Source organism: Anthonomus grandis, chromosome 14 (assembly GCF_022605725.1).
Source record: "Anthonomus grandis grandis chromosome 14, icAntGran1.3, whole genome shotgun sequence".
Lineage (NCBI taxonomy): Eukaryota > Metazoa > Arthropoda > Insecta > Coleoptera > Curculionidae > Anthonomus > Anthonomus grandis.
Genome location: NC_065559.1, coordinates 11,975,406 through 11,997,248, shown reverse-complemented (window position 1 = coordinate 11,997,248; position 21,843 = coordinate 11,975,406). Strand labels below are relative to the sequence as shown.

The following is a 21,843-nucleotide window of genomic DNA, read 5'->3' as shown; positions in this document are numbered from 1 at the left end:
TGTGTTAAAACTAATTTTTGTGTTTTTCTTTTAAAACAAAGTAAAATCTACCAAAATCTATCATCAATTATTGTTCCAAATGGTTACTTCGTTCATACTAAACATGTATTCATTTCCAGCAGACTATAAAAAATTGTAATATGGATTTTTTGTGTTTAAAATTACCATATTTTATTTATTTCCGATTTTCTAAAAATGGAATGAAAAATGTATATTTGTCATTAAATTTCAAGTGTATCTTTTTTTGCATCTTCTAATATTCATATTTTCGATACTATAATATTTTTAAAAAATCATGCTTACTTACTTAAATTTAACCTAGATACTTTTATATTTTAATCACCCTGTAAAGCTTAAAAAACCGTTTCCTACGTCACCACGAAGGAATATTTTCAGCTCAGCTTTACTAAAACATTCAACAATAGGACAATATTGATTAAACATTTTATTAAGTCTACGATAGAGGTAGGGACCGCATTGTTACATTATTTGTTGACTAATACGTGGTTACTGTAGAAACTGATATGTCCAAATTAATTACAAATATTTTTGACATTTCGTTTGTTTCTTTTTATTTTTTACATTAACATGAGTACGGAAAACTTAAATAACTGCAAGACGTGCGAAATTATTAAGAACGGAAGCATTGGAGACAACTCGTCGAACTACTCGAGCGATTATGAAGATTCTTCTGCCAAAACTGATTCTTTGGATAAGGATCTTAATCTGGAGTCGTTAAAATTAGATTTTAGCGAAGGCAAGTCTTTAAAAAGTGAGAATAATTCTAGAAGGATCCCGGTGGTTCGAAACAAAACTTTTTCTTCGGAGAAAATTAGAGAAATCGAACGGGGAAACGCGATGCTTGTCGATAAAATATTGTATCATACCAGAAGACCGAATCAATATGTTCAAACCAAAGCTGCGGCCCCTAAGGTGACCAGCTCAGAAATAAATAGGAGAAGGCGGCAAGATAAGATAAATAGAGAAAATCAGGTAAGTTTACGTAGTTTATTAAGAATAAAATTGTACCCTGTACCATTTGGTCTGCAAACTCCTAAATCGGTAGACTATTTGGGTTCTAGTAGACTTTAGGTATCTCCAACTTTTTACATTTTTGAATATGAAATAGTAAGCTATCTTTTTTGGACTATTTCAAGCAAAAAAAAATAGGATAAATTTATATTTCCTTTAATAAAATGATAAAAAACGGAAAAAAAACATACAATGTGTACTTATGTACGATAACTCGTTTTCGGAAATTTTCTGTGAGAATTTCGTGGCTTAATGCTGATCGGAGTAAACTAGGAGCCTGAGTTCAGATTTCAACTCGGTCAGTTTAGTTTTTTTTTTGCAATTAAGCATTTTGTGATTTTGGAAAAGTGATTTAATTTTAATTAAATTACGTAAAAAAATTACTAAAAGAAAAGAAATTTTTTATGTAATATTCAAAAAAATTGTTTTACCCTTTCTTCTAAATTATCCGCTATTTTCGTGTAAAAAATATATCCATACGAGACATCCATAATCTATTATTTACTGTTTTGGTAATTTTTAGATTTTGGTCCGAATTAAAAATAATATGAAATATGGGATATTTTATTAAAAATTAACTCTGAAGATAATTTATTGTTCATATAAATAACAAAAACACAATCCCCTTTCATCTTCCTATTATTCTTTTTTATTGGCGTATTAGACGTTTGACATAACTCCGCAAGGTGACAGCTTTACCATACATGTTCCTTAGTTAAAGAATTTTTGAATCCCTTCATATAAATTTTTTTAAGGGTGTTGGGCTTTGGGGTGTTGAATTGAGTTGGATGAGAATGGGGTTGAATGTTTTGGGTTGAATGAGATTAAGTTGAGTTAAGCACGCGGTGTGCTTAACATTTTGCGAGGGGTTGGGTTTGGTTGGATATAGGGGCGTAAGCCCCTATGTGCTCGACATCTACGAGCCTTTTATACGGGGTGTCCCGAAAGTAATGGGACATAGAACAACAGTAGATATTATTCCTTATAAATAGATTCCTTACGTCAAAATAATGTGATTGAGGTCAACTTGCCTTCATCCTAACTTTAATAGTAACTAAAATACAGGCTGTCAAAGTATTATTTGATTTATCGTTTTTTTCCTTTAGGTCCTGAACCAATTAACATACTGACATGAAATTTAAAACATACAAGTCTTTTAAAAAGAAAAATATAATTTCATATATAGTTTTCGTGTTTTCGGTAGAAGGCGCTCGTTGCGATAGTTTTTACTTTTTTAAATCCCCTAACTTTTTTAAAGAAAAGTAAAAAAAATAATTTCCTTTTTTAATATTACATAAAAAATGTATACTTTACCAAAGTCGCTAGGAGCAACCATTTTCGAAATAACCTCACTTTTAGGTTTTCATAATATGTGAATGACTTAAATTTACTAGATTTTTAACAATGCAATCCTAAATAAAATAAAATAAATACCTAAGATTATTGATATTTATGTAAAATTAAAATAGTTACTAAAAAAAAATATTTCGACTTTTTCGTTAATTCTTATATCATAACCAAAGTAAATGATATTTATTTATTTTTTTATATTTTATTTTCAAACAAATATACCAAAAACAATAATAAACAAAGAAACACAAATAACCCTATTATAACAACTATTCAAAATGCCCTCTGTTAACTGCAATGCATTTTGAAATATCCTCATAATTTTTTAACATATTTACAGAATTTACAATTCTTACATTTAGTTCATTTAGATTATTTATAGGACTATCATAATTGATTGATTACTTTCGGGACACCCTGTATACTTTTTTATACGAATAGAATCTCAAAATGTTGGAAAATATGGTGGCTACGAACCTGTGAATAAGGTATGAATTTTTCAGCGCTGGATATTAGCTTGTGTACAAATAGTGATATCAGTTCCCTATTATAGGGGAGGATGGGGCAACTGAGACATCTTAAGGCTCTGCGGCGTATAACTTACTAAGTTTTAGAAATAAAAAAACTTTCATCGTTTGTAACACGGGTTTAATTGGTTTCAAACTAACATAACCTTAAAAATAAACTAAACATTAACTCTTAGGAAAAATATCAAACTTAAAACAAAAAAAGAAAAAAGACTCTCTTGCTCCAAGTTATAGGGGTAAACCCACATGGGGCAAGTGAGTCCGAATGCTAATTAATCAACGACAATTGTCACAAACATAATTATTAGTACCTAGCTCATTATCGAAACAACCCTCATGTAACCAGGCACCACATTGCATGCACATTATCCATTCTTCATAACAAGTGTCTTCGTAGGTCTCATAACAGTAAATGCATAATGTGTTTTTCTCTTCGTCCGGCATTGTTTTTGTGTTGTGTTGTTTCTCTTCTGCTCTTGACGTGGCACTTTGCTTCTTTTGGTTGGAAATTCCTTCTTTTAATTTTTTTCCATTACTAGTACTTGTCCCTGCTTTGTCGTCTAGTTTCTTTTTTACTTGCTTTCACTGGTTTTAATTTTTCTTCCAATTGATCTTTTGTAAGAAGAACTGGTTATTAGTTTAGATCCTTCTATACGTCTAGATTTGGATTTGGCATTTTCTTTCTTTTGAGAGGGGTTTGGAACTGGGCTTAAAGTTGAAACTGAAACATAACTACATGATGGTTGCTTTTGTTCAAAATTATTTACTAATTCTTTAGAAGTACTCTGGATATCATCTTTTCTCAACAAGACTTCATCACTTATTACGGGACCCTCGACGGGATTAATGTTCAGAAAACCAGGATTCATTCGAACACGAGGGAAGACCATAAATGGTGGAATAAACGTACCTGTAGCGCTGACACAAGCTAATAAAATTGTGTTTTTTCCTCTCTCTAAAGAAATTAATCTTTCCACTTGCTTTTTTCCCTTTTCAGCTAAAATTTTTCCCGGTTTTTGAACGCAGGTAATCCCCATCTCATTACAGTTAAAAATCCGATGCGGCGGAAAATTAAACTTGTCCAAGGTCTTTTTTAAGTTTTGAAAAAAATCATTAACTCTAGATTTGGAAAATCCTGTTACTCTTGTAATGCTGGTTGCTTCAGGTCTTCGAAGGGAGAGGATTTTCTGACGATTTAAAAATGAGCTCACCCAGTCTTTTCCTGCAAGTTTTCGATCTTTATTAAAAGGATGACTTATTTAATTGGCTTCAGCAAATTGAAATGCAATCCTTCGAAGATCTGTGGTCGAAAGTCCATAAAACAGTTTTTCCAACAAAATTATGTGTTCACATAATTCCTTTTCCATTTTTTCAGTGAATACGGGTTTGAACCTGCCGTAGTTTACAAGTGGAGTGAGCTGTCGACGCTTTAATCGTGACTGTAAGGTGGTTCTCGGAATACTAAAAACCACAGTAGCTTTTTTAATTGACATCTCTTTATTTTGAATCGCTTCTAAGGCACCACGAATGGCATCTTCTGAGGATGATCCTTTTTAGATTTTGCGCACGTAGTTACGCACCATTTTTCCTCTGCAATATATAAAATATATTTATAAGAACTTTTTCTACTACAGTGGGGTAAAGTAAGTACGTAGTAACGTAAGTGAGTCATGCCTGACTCACTTACCCCAATCGTTCTTAAAATATAAAAATTTAAATCTTGAAAAGACAGATAAATATGGCAACATTCTAAGCATAACGCGGTATTAAGCAAATATAAGGTTATGGTATGCACTTCATACAATATTAAGAAAATGCCTTTAATTTGGGGAAAATTCTTATTGATTTCGCTTAAAATATTATAAAACAACACGCAAAATTTAAAAAATTTTAATATTTACCTTAATTTTAGTAATTTTCAGCTAAATGCTAAGGACACAATACGCGCTAATAGACATGTACACTACACTGATCATTGTCGTGCTATGATGCCGGTTGCTCGACATATTTCTAGAAACGCACTTGTCCCACTCCCCCCTAATATGAAAACACTGCAGTTTTGTCCGATAGATTAAGATGTTTTCCATGTTTTCTTTTCTTATATAGGATGCAGTTTTAAGACGTGTTTGTTTCTTATTACTTACATTGAGCTTGAGCATAATCATTAAAAACTATACACAATTTGGCAACTGCGAGGCCATATGTCAGAAGTTTGACAATATAGTTATCAATAGCAACGAGTTTCGATCATCAAATAGACTAAAGTACACCCCTATTTTAGCATATTTTAACGGAATTAAATATTATTTTTTAGCGTCCTATGTGAATATTCCGCAAATTTTTTTCTCTTAATACATATATTTTTAGTACTCTACCTGCTCAAATTTAAAAATATTGCAATATTGGAGATAATAAAGTCGACAAGAACCGACTAGTTGAAACAGCAACTAAGTTTTTTTTTAATTAATTTACATTTATGCTTCCTAAATATTAATTTGATAATTATTCTAGATATTTTTTAATTTAATAATCCAAATATCACTTTGCCAGAAGAACTAACCAATTAACGGAAAAGCAATATTAAAGAACCACAGATACAGGGTGTCCCGGTTCATGTGGGAAATCTCTCGGATTCAGGTAGAACATCGAAAAATAATACCGAACGTTCCTATAAAAAAAATTCCTACAGGCCTTCTTTACGAAGATATAGCCTCCTAAAGGACGCTGCTGGAAATTGGTTTTTCATAAATTACTTTTAAACTACCCAGTAGAATTTAATAAAAATTGTAGGTGATGAACACTATTAGGGACCTCTTAAAATAACATCCTTAAAATATATTTACCTTGTTTACTTTACCAGGGGCGGACTAGGTTATACACTTTAATGTGTATATTTTTAACACCCTGTATGGTAAAATCTAAAAAAAATAAATGTGGATACCTTGAACCCTAGGCTAAAAAAAGGTACTCTTGTTTATTATCGATAAAATGAACCGTTTTGGAGAAAAAAAAAAAACGAGCCAATGTTTAAGTTTAAGTTTAGCCAATTATGACAACAGGCTGTATCTTGTTATGAGCTATAGTAATGTTAATTAGACATTCTAAGCACGGACGCTGGCGGTATATTTTTAGGAACATGTATTATTTTAAATTAAATGTCTTACATCGAAATTTCTCTGTTCTTTAAATAACTAGCGTACTTATCTCATTTAAAAAAAAAAAAAAAAAAAAAAAAAAAAAAAAAAACGAGCCAATGTTTTTTTTTTTTTTTTTTTTTTTTTTAAATGAGATAAGTACGCTAGTTATTTAAAGAACAGAGAAATTTCGATGTAAGACATTTAATTTAAAATAATACATGTTCCTAAAAATATACCGCCAGCGTCCGTGCTTAGAATGTCTAATTAACATTACTATAGCTCATAACAAGATACAGCCTGTTGTCATAATTAACAAATTAATACTTAAACTAATGTATCACAGAATCAGAGGAAGTTTATTTGATTTTCTTAGGACAATTCGGATGTCGCAGATGTTCATACCATCCTGTATCATACCAACAGCTCTTCCTTTGTTGTTGTATATTGACAATGTTGCACTCACATTTAAAGCAAATTGTCACTATACTAGCAGCAAAAATTGTACTGAATATATTTATCAGTTTACTAAATACGCCTTGAAGAATTTAAACAATTTTTTTTAATATCAACAAATAAATATTAAGAAAAGGCAATCAAGTTATTTGTTGTAATATTTTTAGTGACAATATATATAAAATTGGAACCTTTTAGGGCATGTCTGTGAGTATATCTATGAGTCTGTTCTATATCTATTTACAGAAATAAAATAAAAGGGGAGGTAAAGAGGAAAGCAGCATGAATAAATTTTTCGTTAATCTGTTATTGGTTCAAGAAAGTTAATTGGTCCAAACAAGGAAACTAAACAATAATTCTATAATGTAGATTTTTTAAATTATTTTAAGTAAATTAAAATACGATTTCCACAGGTTAATTTTAATTTACAACACAGCACTTAGATTACCAGTTACCTACTACTAAAACTCATGACTTTAACAATAATTTAATCCCACAATTTATTTCTACTATTTAAAATGACGCGGTAACTTCAGATTTAACTTATGGGTCAAGTTCTGGACATCCTCGGTTGGCATCTTTTTTAAGAGAAATTAGGTCGTCTCAGAGATCTTTCCAGTTATTTCCTCAACTTCTAAAGAGTTTGGTCGTCCTAACAGAGTAAGAAATGAATTTCTTATTATTAAACTTAATATTGATTTGAATTCTATAGAGAATATCACTTAGGGCCTTTAGATTCTTATATCGGACAACTTAAGAAGACTGGAGTTCTTTTTAGGCCTTCTTGGACCACATAGCCATACCATGTTACCTTCGTTGATCTTTATCTCACTAGTTTTCGTGATTAGATTATTTTTGCATAACCGCATAGTCAATCATTGGTTTATATTATGTCAACGTTTAGACCTACATAAAGTCATCCTCAGAACCATTTATAGTTATCGGCGCTGATAAATGTTGGTCTTTATAATTTATATCGTATGCGGATTCCTCAGATCGCTGCCATTTTGGATGGTGATATCAATCTACTGGTTATGAGTTGCAGCCATCTTGACAAACAACTTACTAACGTAGTCTTTGTACAAAATTTTACAAAAATATTTATTGCAGTATACAGGGTGTCCCACAATTAACGTCACAGGTTGTAACTTTTTTTATTTTTAAATATAAACATTTTTAAGAAAATATAGATTTAATAGTTATAAGACCACTACCCAAAATGGTTCAAATTTTGATTAGCTGAAATCTACTATTAAAGAAAAAATTACATTTTTAGCTTCAAATTATAATCATAGAATGAGAAAAATGTACAATTTACAACCTTAAATTGTATTATTAGTATAGTCTTTTTTTGTGGGTTCGGTTTGGTTGGGCAAGAGTGGGACGCACATAGTGGAAGTAACTTTGGATTGGGTTGGGTTTAGGTTGAGTTGGGTTGGGTGAGACATAATGAAGTCACTTTGGGTTGAGTTGGATTTGAGTGAAAATAAATATTATATAAAACCCAACCCAACCAAATGATTTATAAAAAAAAATATGCATTTTCGCAGTGTTTTTAGTATATTTATACATATTTAAAAAATATCTAAAAAATAAATCAAAAAACATCTATTCATGTAACTGATATCAGTTATTCTGAAGTAGGAAAATTGTAAATGATCGATGCATTTCCGCAGAAAAATTTTGGTAGTTTTTGCTTAATCGACACTTCCAAATATTAAATAAACCATATTTTTTTATTTAACTGATTTCAGTTATTCTAAAGTCCGGAAAATGGACAGGACGCATTTCCGCAGAATTTTTTTTATAGATTTTGTTTTAGGGACACACTTCAACGAAAGCTGAGCCTCCAAAATTAATTAAAAAAGCTACCCTTTACAAACTCATCCCCTAAAAACCACCCTAACTTTTTTTTTTCAAATAGCACCCCCATTATTTCTTCTAATGTTTGGAATGCTTGTAAAATTAATAAATGAATTAAAAAAAAATCATGTGTTAGCATCAGCGTAAGGCATAGAATATTTTTTATTTATTTTCATATTAGTTCACTCATGCCTTTGGTAAAAACCTTAGCAAATCTTTCATCATCCAGCCAAACGCGCCAATTGTTGAATATAGGCCACCTCCATAAGTCTCCATGTCTTTTTATCTTGCGCAGTTGCAACTCAGTTACTGGTAATTCTTTTGAGGTCGTCTTCAATAAGTTGGTGGTTTTTCCCTACTTCGTTTGTCCGATCTTGGTCTCCATTCCGAAATTCTCTTATTCCATTTGCCGTCTCGCAATATGACCGGCCCATTTTCACTTAAGTTTTGCGATGCGTGTTACAATATCGTCGACGCCAGTTGTTCTGCGTATTTCTTCGTTTCTAACCCTATCTCTCAACCTCACACCAAGCATAGACCTCTCCATTTTATGTTGTGTTATTTGTAGTTTTCTCATACCTAGTTTAGTGAGAGTTAGTGTTTCTGTGCCATACGTCAAAACCGGAAGTACACATTGATTAAATGCTCTTCTTTTAAGGTAAACTGGAACATCATTTTTAAATATATCACTGAGTTTACTAAACGCGGCCCAACCCAGTGATATCCTTCTCAACAGTTCGGTGGTCTGGTTATCTCTGCCAATTTTTGTTTCGTGTCCGAGGTAAACGTACTTATCCACGATCTCAATTTCGGTGTTTTCCAGTATGATTGAAACACTAGGGATCAAGTTTGTTATCACTTTGGTCTTGTCATAGTTTGTTTTTAAACCAACGTCCCGTGTAGCGCGTTGTAGTTGTTCCAGCATTTCTTTAGCGTCTTTCAAATCGTCGGTTATAAGTACTATGTCATCTGCAGAGCGAAGGTGGTTTAGTTTTTCACGATCTATGTTTACACCCTTTTCACCCCATTCCAATGTTTTAAATGCATATTCTAAGACTGCATTAAACAGTTTTGGAGACATACTCGTAGTATCTCCTTGCCTGATTCCCCTTTTTATTTTTATTTTCTTCGTGATAGTATGTAGTTTCACTGTTGTTGCATTTTCATAGACTTGCTCATTGTTGTTGCATTTTCATAGGTTATATGATCTTGGAGTATCTGTAATCGATTCTGCATTCTCTCAATGCTCTAAGGATTGAAGTTAATTCTACGGTGTCGAATGCTTTTTGAAAATCAACAAAAATAAGGACAAGAGGTTTATTGTATTCCACCGTTTTTTCTATCAAAAACTTAAGGCATCGTAGATGATTATAGTCGTAGATGATCATTTGTTCCATATTCAGAGCGGAAACCAGCTTGTTATCTCGGCTAGCAGAAATCCAATTTCCTTTCCAGTCTGTTGGTGATAATACGAGTGAAGAGTTTGTACAGGTGAATTAGAAGGCTTAAGGGTCTATAGTCTAAGTCTGTATTATCACCTTTTTTTATGGATGATTAATGAGTCGTTCCAGGACATGGGAATATCCTGGCTCTGTAGGCACAAATTAAAGAGATTTTTTATTTCATTTATTAACACGTTTCCTTCCAGTTTAATGGCATCTATCCTCCTATAACTTTATCCTCTCCAGGGGCTTTGTTATCATTCATTTTCTTTAGAGCATATGGTATCCCGTCATCGGTGATTGACAGGAATGTCTTCTGAGCCTTGGTTTAATACTTTTAGTGTTGTGTGTTCTGCTAGATCAATAGGTATTTGATTTGTATATAGTGCTTCATAGAACCCTTCTACTATACGTAACATCTCTTCTCTGTCTGATATTAGTTGCCCATTTTTGTATCTAAGCTTAAGGATTTCTTTTTTACCATTTGCTAATTTCCTTCTTAACACCTTCATGCTTTTGTTCTGCTCAATTGTCTGCATAACTTTCTGGTTCTTGTAGCTTCGTACGTCCCTCCTAATAGCTTTTGACACCTCTCTATTAATATTTCTGATTGTTTGTTCATCAGCATCTTTATCACCTAAAATTTCTTTCTTTGCTCCATTTTTTGTTTTGTATCCATAGTGATTTTTTCTTCTTTATGTAGCTTTGTATGAAATTTAGCTTGAGCTTTCGTTATTGTTGAAATGATTTGACTATTTAGGTTTTATTTATATCGTTGGTGGGTGTTTTAGAAATGTATTTTTTAAATGCGCTCTTATCCTTTGGTGGGGTCTATGCTTTGGTTTTGGTATCTCTGGTTAGTTTGATCCTTTCTTTACCGACGTGGATCTCTATCTTATCACTCACCATTCGATGATCACTTACCGTTGTGAAGCTATTTAATAGGTAACATCTTTAACTATATGTTTTTTGGTCGAAGTTATATAGTCTATTTCGTTTAGAATTTTCCCATCTGGGCTTTTCCATGTCCATGTCGTCTGTGAGGTTTTTTGCGGAAAAAGCTGTTCATTTGGAATAAGTTTTTCTCCAGTAGGTAATTTAGTAGCATTTCACCACGGTAATTTCTTCCTAGGCTGCCAAAATTTCCCAAAGCGGACTCTATCGGATCTGATTTTAGTCCAATTTTGGCGTTAAAGTCGCCACATAAAATGGTAAAATGAGAGTGAGCTTGTTTGAGAGCCTCATTAAGTTCGTCGCAGAATATGTCCATATCTTCTTCACTGTGTTCTGATGTTGGTGCATAAGCTTGAATAATAAGCAAATCTTTAAGTTATTAATATTTTATTTAAGTAATTCAAACAAGTTAAAAAGAACAAGAGTATTTGCCAATATTCCTATTGACACTATTGTCAGCGGCATAGTGTATTTTTTAATCTATAAACAATTAAGTTAACTTGGTCTTCAGTATAAAATATTTTTAAATGCGATAAAAAAAATTTGGTATTCTGTAGGACATATACATTTTAGTTCCATAGTTTTCGCTATTTAGTTTTGCTTTTGTCTTACATAATGCCGCAACTTTTTCCTCCAAATGAATATGTCAATATGCTTCTTATTTACGGAGAGTGTAGAAAAAATTGTCGTGAAGCAGAAATGGTTTATCGAGAACGTTTTCCTACTCGTCCTACACCCTCTTCTAAGTCGTTTTCATGAGTGGAGGAAAAAATGCACACCGGATAATTTCCAAATTTAAAACATTCCCATCATCAAATGGCAGCAACAAATGAGGAAAATATTATATGTGTTGGCTTATGTTGCAGTAAATCCAAATGTTTCCATTCGTGCCATCGCAAGAGAATGTAATATTGCAAGAAGTACCACTGAGCGAATTCTTCGACAACACCAACATCGCTCTTTTAAATCTACCTAGTAAAAGGACTCTGCCGTACTGATTATCAACTAAGGTTAGTTTCTTGCATCCCTTCGGGTTTTAATTCATGACAATCCCGAAATTTTACCGCCTGTGACGTTGATTGTGGTATACTCTGTATAAGCGATTAAACAAATCTTTAAGCCTTGCCGCCCTATATAGCTTAAAAAGTTTAAACGTTCAGGGCATATGTGCATAAGAACTTTTTTACTCCTTTAAGGAAGTTTGCGAGTTCTGAATTATATTATTATGAAACTTGATACGTAGTTTAACTTTTACTTTAATAAAACTTTGAAACTAATTAGAAGGGTGTTTAAATAAGCCTTAAACTTTATGACTAAATAAATAAATAATTTATAATCTTAATGAGGACATTTAAGTATGGAATATAACTGATTTTTTTCATTTTAGATTTTACTGAAGAAAATTCAAACGGTTAAGCCAGCAGTTCGATATTAAAACTGACGAAAGTTGAGACAGATACTTCAACACACATAGGCAATTTATATTTACATAAGTATACATAAATTAGAGGAAACAATTCTGTGAAATATAATATTATATATTATTGTTCTTATTATGTTTTATTTATAAGGGTGGTATTTATTAGCTTAGAGCGCTAAAAAAGCTTTCCAATAAATAGTAACGAAATTCGCAACGCCGCGAATATCAGCTGTTTGTCGTCATACAAAAAAAAGTCCCAATTTAACAGTTTTTCAGTCTGCCTGTTTCGTTAAATTGAGACTTTTCTTTGTCCCCATATTAAATAAAGTTCTCGATTTGTCACTTTTTCTATTTGTGTACAATAATTTCTGAAAGAACCTCGCATTTTTCCACTAATTTTAAGCGCACGGTATAGGAGAGTGAAATTCAAATTTAGCGCCATAATCAAATTTTAAATTATCCGATTTTATGACATCACAAGCCCATTTTTTTCTTCCGGTTAGTACTTCTCCTCGACATTCAGAGAGCGCAACAGTCAATCGACGGTCAGTGTTTTATTAGCTCCTATGAAAGTTTCCTATCTAAGAAGTAATAATCTATACACATCGACGACATATCTGGAAACGCGTGGAAGGTTAACGAATCTTCGGGACACATGGTCTGACGAGTATATAAGTCCGAACATTGGCCTGATTTTTGAAATCGATATAAATAATAATAAATAAATACAGTGTAAGAAATATATCTAGTAGTCTTAAGTAATCGTGTGCACGTGTAAAATAAATCAGTTTACTATTTTTTATGCTTCGAGTGTTTTAAAAACCGGACTAAAGCTGATGGACTTAAAAGTTGCTGAGCTAAAAAAGAAACCGGACTCTAGAAAGCGATGACCCGGACAACTTTGTTTTTGTTGGTGCAAGCGATATCGGTCGATTTTGCCAACGTTTGAAAAATGATTTGCTGGAAAATACTGCAAAGATAGAAGAAAATCCTGCAAAACTGTGTCACACTAAGAAAAAAGTATGCCAGGTTGAAGGAAAAGATTTGGGATATTAATGGCAATTTAAAAAGTGAGCTTGGAGAACAGCTATAAAAAAATATGTTGTAAAATGGTTGTAAATAAATTTATAGAAAATAAGAAGGAATTCTGGGAAAATCTTCTTTACTGAAAAACAGATTCTTTCATTTATAAAGAACAGTACCTAGGATGTTAACACTTTGATGAGCTGCTCTGTAGACCTTCAGAGGTAGACCACAAGAACGAAGTTTGTGCTAATACGGAATCTGTTGGGCTAATTCGCCTAAAACCGCCTTAATTTGATGACACTACATCATGAAATATTTATCAGCATCAGTTTAAAGCGGCTGAAAAAGCAAACGGTTGGTTACCCACAGACAAGGCCAGGGCCCTTACGTAAGTCCCGAGAGGAGATGCTGCCGCCATCCTACCACCAATGTGCCTCAAATCAGGCATTTAGGGATGCGTTATGGCCAGTCACGCCTAGAACGTCTATCACGAGTAGTACAAAAAAATCGGTACCAAAAGTCAGGGAAGTTCTTGCAAGAATTGAAAGCTGATATTGCACGTTTGGCTTGACTGGCATAACCAGATATCCAGGAGAAAGGATCATGGAACGTTGGGCAGTTCAATCATTCCTGGATAGACTCCGCGACGGTGAAATTAGGCAGTCCTTATCACTAGCACATTCACTTAAGCTAGTAGATGCATTAACATAGGCTCTTGAATTCAACGCTGCCTAGTACATGAATACAGGCCGGCAAGTGATTCCTAGGGAGGACGACTTTGAGGTCTCGGTCAAGAGGATGATTAGGGAGGCAATTGGAGGATGTAACCGCCACGAGCGGAAGTTTGAGTGTTGGAAATGTGGCAGGAAACTAAAGAAGATCGATCCGAAAAGACGTAGACGATCGTCTGACTATATTCAGTAAGCTCCAGTAAATACCACCCAGAGTTTTTCGCTGCAGCACCATACCAACAATGTTTTCATCGAGGCGTGTGATGTGCTGCTGGATACAGGTGCGACAAAGACAATTATAAGACCTGACATAGTCAACTCTGGTTCGGCGATCAAAATGGCATCTACGAACAGCGACGGGAGATCGGGCAAATGTACATGGTGAAACAAATGTCACGTTTGCCAGAGGAAAAGCCACATTCAAATGAGAGTTTCGAGTTAAGCTAGTCCTGAAGACAGATAATAAGGAAGTTGTTTCATAACGTGAGAGGAATCGTCAGTGTGCGAGCCCTACTTCCGGAGGAAATTTTAATACCAGAACGAAACAAGATCGTTTTGGAGGGCTGTGTTTATGTGAAGAAATAGTATAACCACGGTTACATTAGCAGATATTTCTTGGTTTTCTAGCAATTCTGGTTCCTTTCTGATTTCTGTGATTGATCAATTGACATTCATCTGATCTGTGATTGACAGTCTAAGAATATATTCACTGAGAAAAATGACTTCCGAAGGACTCACGGTAAAATGTAAAATTAAATGAATTGATTTAATGATCCATATCTGTCTTCAGTTCAAGACTTAACCAATTGCGGTCATCAGAAAACAGATATATTTTCGGAGACGTTATCACGTGTATGCGATAATAAATAAAGCGTGCATACGTATTTGACTTCTCTTTACTTATAGCAGTAATTTTTACTATCTAGAATCCGTAAAATTATAGAACATGCCAGTGACCTATTTTAAAGTAAAATATCTTTACTCGACCGCATATATACAATATACCTATGCATCCTTTTCTTGCAAAAGAAGAAAACACGAAGACATAGAAATTGATAAGAAGCCTTGACTTGAAAATCAGGTTGTACGCTGCGGTGGTGGTAAAATAGTCATGTTCGAACCTGCAATGACTATTGGTCGAGGGATAGCAGTTGGAAAGACCCTTTTAGGTGCTGAAAGTACATTGGCTTCTTTGGATGTTATTGAGCTACTTTTTCATAAAAAAAGTCATATCTGATTTTTTTTAGGGCTTTGGGTCATGGGGTAACAAAACTAGCCTCCTAGCGAAGAACGATTCAACTAAATTAACATTTTTATTCTCTCAAAAATGTTCTTTCAACGACACCAAATTTGTTAAAATTGGTCAAGGGGTTAAGAAATTAAAGCAGGCTATTGCAAAAACAGGTGACCGCTCCTCACCATCTTTGTTGAGTCATTAAAAATGTGAAAAAAACATTTTTAGTTTATTATGCGAAATTTAAAGAAAATGCAATTTTAAAATTTAAGATGGTCGTTTCGCCCTCCAGTGGTCATTTCTAGAACCTGCAAATATTTTCCACCGATTCTTCATGACCGATTTATTAAATAGTTTTTTTTATTCCTCATAAGTCATACAAGGAACGCTTCCCGAGATATGTCTTATTGGTTCAACTGGTACGTTATATAGCTTTTAACTCTCTGATCGTGGGATCGGTAGATAAAGATCACGCCGTTCCTAAGAAAATAGTTGTTAGATGGCCTTTCTGGAATTTCTGATACATGCTTGCAAATTAAGCGTACGGATTTAAATATAAATAAAAAGGGAAGAGTTAATATGTTATAGTTTTTTAAAAATTATGGACATGCAGTCCTACTATTTAGTCATAGTGAATATCAAATAGCTCTCTTTTGTATACCCCAGACTGCAAGGGCGTATCGCAGATGAAATTACAAAAAAACGTAATAGACTGATCTGGATGTTGTAAAGGTTAACTCCCTGGAAACCGATCTGAGTATAAAACATGCAAAACTTCATTTTTTGGATAAGGCACTCATTTTAAGGCTACATTTTATTGAGTAGCAAAAAACTCTCTTCATATCCCCTTAAAAGCTGACTTCTGTTATCGAATAGTTTAGATCTTGAGATTTAAACTGGCACCATTTAGACAAAATAGCTCCCAGAAGAGTACAAACGTGGCTTATAATCAAACGTGCCTTATGTGTGTCCAATATAAGATATTCTGGCTGGAGTACTGTCCAAACTGCTGTAGATGTTTCGTACACAATTTTGCGTATAGTAGTATGTCTTCTTAAAAAATAGTAGGATAATGCTTGAAACGAACTACCAGTAGGAAAATATCTGAAAAAAAACAATGCTGGTATAAAAATATTTCAAAAAAGTATTGTTTCAACTAATAATATGTATTTGTTGTAGTTTGTTGTATTTGTTGCGGTTTGCAAAGAACGGTGAAAGAATGTGGAACGGGTGGAATGTTGCGAGGATCTTACACACGATATTTGAAAAAATGTACGCCTGCTGGTTCTGCCGCCAAAAAACGCGACCTTACTACCTCGCTGAATACATGCAATTTCTCACGCCATTTACCAAATTCAGGCCAATGAGGAGTAACCCAGAACCTTCATCGCAACCGTCTATAGACGATTCCTGTGCGAGCAATAGCGGCGATAACGAGTCGCAATGTGAAAATGAGGAAGATAATGAATCCCAGCATGTAATGGTTTTAGAAAATGAGTCGCCGACCGAGAGCAATTATTCGACTAGCAATACTGCATCCAGTGTGCATAATTCCCAACAAATCTTACTAGCCAAAAAACCTCGTATAATCCCTAAAACTGCAGTATCGTTAGAAGAAGTGAATAAATGCGCGCTGGAATACTTTCGGTCTAAAAAGACGTCTGTGGGAAAAGCATCGACTATAACACCATATGAAGACCCAGACATTTCCTTCCTAATGAGCATGGTACCTGACATGAAAAAAATTAACGAAAACCAAAAAAGACGCTTTAAAATTCACATATTGTCAACTGCTGGCAATATTTTGGAAGAAAATATAAGTAGTTCCAGCACCACGTGTAATAACGATGGACTGTTAACAGACCTGAGGACAGTAACTGAGCCCACAACATCAGTCCAACAAAATTTATTGGAGTTTTTGGACTTTCAGCGACTAGAGTATAATGGATAAATGTTTTTGTTATTAATAAAGAACATATCTTTTATGTTATGATGAATAATGATTATATGATTTAATAATAAAAAATAGTTACATGCCTTATTGTTATTAATAAACGTTCTGCGTGGTGATATTGCATATCTATAATTTGTATCCTTTTTCGAAATTATTGGACTAATTTTTGTCAGCCTCATAGCTCAAAAGTTTCTCTTGTTATTCTGTAGAAGGATTGGAATTTCGCCGAATACATATTTAATTCTTTAAATACATTAAATCCACTATGTCCTTGCATCTCTTTCCAATAAGGGTGTACCTAAAACTGTCGTTGCGGACGAGTTTTGTTCATATTGTTCACGTTTAAAAGCGTTAGCATAACTTCATCCTCAGAGGATGACATTTTGAATTTAACTAACTTTTTTAATGTCATGCTACTTTAGTGTGCGCTACCTGCCACGCCACTGCCATGCCCGTGCTATGTCACTACCATGTTACATGTCACGCCACTTTGGTGGGCGCTCTCCCTAAGGTAGCAAAGCTAGAGATAAAGTCACTTGGGAGCTGCCACCCTGTATTTTCGCCGGAACAAGAGCAAGAGTTAGTAACTGATATCCTAGATTTTGAAAGCAGGATGTATGGACTCACAACTCGTGATTTGCGACAACTAGCTTATCAACTTGCTGAAAAGAACAAAATTCCCCACAAGTTTTCTCATGTAGAAAAAGCTGCTGGTAAAGATTGGTTAAGCGATTTCAGAAGAAGACATCCAGAGATTTCCTTGAGGTGTCCTGAAGCGACGTCAGCTGCTAGGGCAAGAGACTTTAATAAACCAGTTGTGACAAAGTTCTTCAATTTGTTGAAAGAGATTTACTCTAAAAATAATTATGCGCCTCACCGAATTTTTAACGTAGACGAGACTTCGATTTCTACTGTTCCTGGGCGAAACTCAAAAATATTGGCACGAAAAGGTTCCAAACAAGTGGCAAGGGTAACATCAGCGCAGCGTGGGGTTTCGACAACAGCGGTGGTTTGTGTATCAGCTGCTGGAAGTTTTGTCCCACCGATGCTTATTTTTAGTAGAAAGCGAATGAAGGCCGAACTAACAGATAGAGCTCCTACGGGTACCATTTTTGCGTGTAATGAAAGTGGTTGGATGCGTACCGAAGTTTTTAAGCAGTGGTTTACTCACTTCGTATCTTTCGTCAAGCCGAGTAAGGATGCGCCAGTGTTACTTATAATAGATGGACATTTATCGCACACAAGAAATCTCGATGTTATTTTAAGTGCCAGAGAAAACTTTGTAACCATCTTGTGTTTACCTCCACACTGTACTCACAAGCTGCAGCCGTTGGACGTTGCTGTTATGGGTCCCTTAGTGTTTATTTAGACCAAGCATTGGAAAAATGGTTAAACCATCATCCTGGTAGAACCGTGACGGTGTTTCAAATAAGTCAAATATTTTGCGAAGGCTACTTAAAGGCTTGCATACCATCAAATGGGATAAACGGGTTTCGTAAAACTGGCATATTTCCATTTGACTCAGAGGTTTTTTCAGATGTTGACTTTTTGGCCACTGAAGTAACTGATCAAATACCTAGTGAGACTGATGAAACTGTAGAAGATGTGGCACCAGATTCCAATCCATGTAACCCATTGACAGATATATCCAATATAGCTTCTGATAACGATGCTAGTGATTTAAACGATCCTAACTTGAATCCTGAGCCTGGGCCCAGCTCAAAACGAGATGAACAAATAAATTCATCTTTTTTAGTGACACCACAAGAATGTCAACCATTTCCAAAAAATTCAAGGCAAGAGAAACACAAGAAAGAGAAAGTCTTGTGGAAGTGCAGTCTTGACCAGCACGCCATACAAAACTGCGCTTGAAGAAAGTATCAAGAAAAAGGAAGTAAAAGAAAACACAATTAAAACAAAAAAGAGAAATGACAAGAAGACACTAAAGCAGAAGACGCCGAAAAATTTAAATAAAATAAAAGAAAGCCTTTCCAACTCTTCGGATTCGGAAGACGAGACAAATCCAACTTGTCTTTACTGCTGTGAAGAATATTTTACATCAGTTGATGGTTGGATTCAATGCAAAAAGTGTTTAGAATGGGCTCACGAATTGTGTTCGGGTGTTGAAGAAGATGAGGATGAATTTATTTGCGAACATTGCTCCGATATTCCTTTAGCACTAGCAAAAGTTCAGAGAAAGCTTAGGTTTTAAATACAGTTTATCTCGGTATTATACTGTCAGAGTATTTTTTTCTAAGTTTTTTGTAGAAGGGATCGTTTTACCCCCAATACGCGGGTAAAATGATGAAGATGATAATGAAATAAGAAGATGAAAGAGAACATAATTTATTTCAATTATGTTCTCTTTCTTCTGATAAAAAAACTTTTTCTACTACCGTGCATAAGGTGCTCACTTTACACACTAATGCCCAAAAAGTAATTTCAGGTTTATTTTACATTTAATTTATAGTTTGTCAACAAATGTTTTGAAGTTTTTTTACCGTAAACTTGTTTAAAGTACGTAAAGTAATTTGTTATTTTTGATGTTTTCTTCGGTAGTAGAAAAAATTTTGTATGTTACACGTGTGTAAAATCCCCTTTTTTTATTCATGGGAATTGTCTCCTATTCATCAAAAAACGATCATTTTACATACTTGTTACATATATAACAATTTTTTTTGATAAAAAAATAGAAATGATTAAATTTATTTGAAATTCGTTTTAACACTACACCATTAGTTCATTGTCATCCCAAAAGCCTTAATAGATGAGTTGTTTATGTAGAAAATGTTGCTCTGAGATATTTGTACATTATTAATATACAAGTAATTTAGACTTATTTGTTTCAATAAATATAGCAAAAGCTAAATGGAAGAATTTAAGAGATAAATTTCGAATCAAACTAAAAAGTATTCCTGAATGTTGATCAGGGAAGGACAAGAAGAATATAAAGGAAAATGGCCTTTTTTCAATCAAATGATATTTACTAAAGACGTTATAATGCCAAATAATACACAGGGAAATTTAAACGATTGCGTGTGAGCAACAGAAATCAGCGATATGGAAACCGAAGTCGATGTGACTCTTATGTCGCCTATTTCACCAAACATAAATTCTCCTGCCAGTTTTCAAAATTCGGAGGCCACATGTTCGCGTTCTACCTGCCAAAATTCTAACACTACAGTGCATCCAAATAAAGAAAAAGCTGAAATTGACACTTACCTAGAAATTGAAAAGCAAAAATTAGACTTATTATAAAACGGCCAGAAAAAAAATTAAGAATCAACTAGTAATCCAGATTATTGATTTTTGTTGAGCCTATTACCCTATTTTAGGGAATTTGATTCGTTGGAAAAACTTGAAGTTAGAGCAGGTATTCAAAATGTTGTAATGGAGGTTCTTCAACGAAAAAAACAAAATAACTTCAACTATCTTCAACAAAATCGACAAGAGTATTCTGCAGGACTTTCAGGGTATTCTTCTGTACATCCGGGATATTCTTCAGAAACATAAGCCCCTGGATTAGAAGACTATCAAGCACCATTTTTAAACTAAGTTTAGGTTAATTTATTTTATCGTTTTTAGTGCAAGTTTTGTTTTGTTCATTCAATAAAAAATTCATTCTTTTCTTAATAAAAGTTGTTGATTTTTGTTTCATTTTGTAAAATATTGAAATTAAGATATATCACTTACCTTATGGTTACATATTACAAGTCTTTCTGACGGAGAAATGGGTGCTGTAAAATTAGTTGTTTTCCTCTGAAGTCTATGCTTAATTATGTCTAAAATATAATTAAACGTTTCTCCTCCTAGCCGCGAATTTTCCATAAGTAACAACTGCTTTGTCACCGAATTTATCGATTGTTTTTTAGACAAACCAAGAAAATAAAAATGAAATAATTCTATACCATTAGGAACACGACGACGCCGGCGATGATAACGCGCAAGCGGAATCGCTCGACGCTCATCGCTGGAGCGGTGCCAATATGAACGCGACCTTAGTAGTTGGGTATACACTGATGCTCTTCCTTTTCTAATGTATTAATCTCCTAACCGTAATATTAAGTTGCTAGTACGGTATATTTATAAATGCTCTCAAAACTACACTTAGTTTCGACGTGACACTTGCCTTAGGCAGATCTTTGGTTTGCTCTTAAGCTTCAGATGCGACACGACGCGACCCGCTTAAGTTTCCAGCGATAACGAGTGTGTGTTATTGTGTTCTATTAAATTTCTTTAGTGCCATTTTGTGTTTGATGTGCTGTTAAGTGCTTCAAAGAATATCAATGTCAAACAGCGACGAATCCGATATGAGTCTCTCTTCTCTACGCCACGAAGAGAGACCATGGCATAGCCGTCGAGAGGTGAACTATGACAAGACTTATCTCTTCCAGAATAACATAGCTGCTCAGGAGAGTCTGATATTGACATAAAGCAGTAGAACATATTGCTCTAGAATGCCCCAAGCTATTGAATCACTCTGTTTTTGAAGGTGGTAGACAATGGTACAGTGAAAACATCTTGTTGGACTTGCATTGTCTTATTTATTTAATGTAACACGACGTTTCGGTTGGTAAGTATCTCCAACCGTTATCAAGTGTAAACTGACAGCAAAATACGATTCTATAGGCTTATATACTAGATGTGTGCAGCGATGTGGAAGGGGGGGAAAGTCATCCGTGAAAAGAGTTTGGGAAAACGTCGTGTTACATTAAATAAG

At 34.1% G+C, this 21,843-nt stretch overlaps 1 protein-coding gene across 1 annotated transcript; it reads left to right on the top strand.

The window, feature by feature from the left end:
• The first annotated feature begins 520 nt into the window (after positions 1-520).
• Positions 521-12,307, top strand: LOC126744594 (cilia- and flagella-associated protein 97-like). Its single transcript, XM_050452097.1, has 2 exons — positions 521-993; positions 12,146-12,307. The coding sequence occupies exons 1-2, from the start codon at positions 589-591 to the stop codon at positions 12,191-12,193; spliced, it is 453 nt and encodes a 150-aa protein (XP_050308054.1). The 5' UTR covers positions 521-588; the 3' UTR covers positions 12,194-12,307.
• Positions 12,308-21,843: the final 9,536 nt, after the last annotated feature.

Coding starts and splice junctions, on each gene's coding strand:
- LOC126744594 (XM_050452097.1), top strand. CDS start 589: ATGAGTACGGAAAACTTAAATAACTGCAAGACGTGCGAAATTATTAAG. Junction 994..12,145: donor AGATAAATAGAGAAAATCAG/GTAAGTTTACGT, acceptor TTTTCATTTTAG/ATTTTACTGAAGAAAATTCA.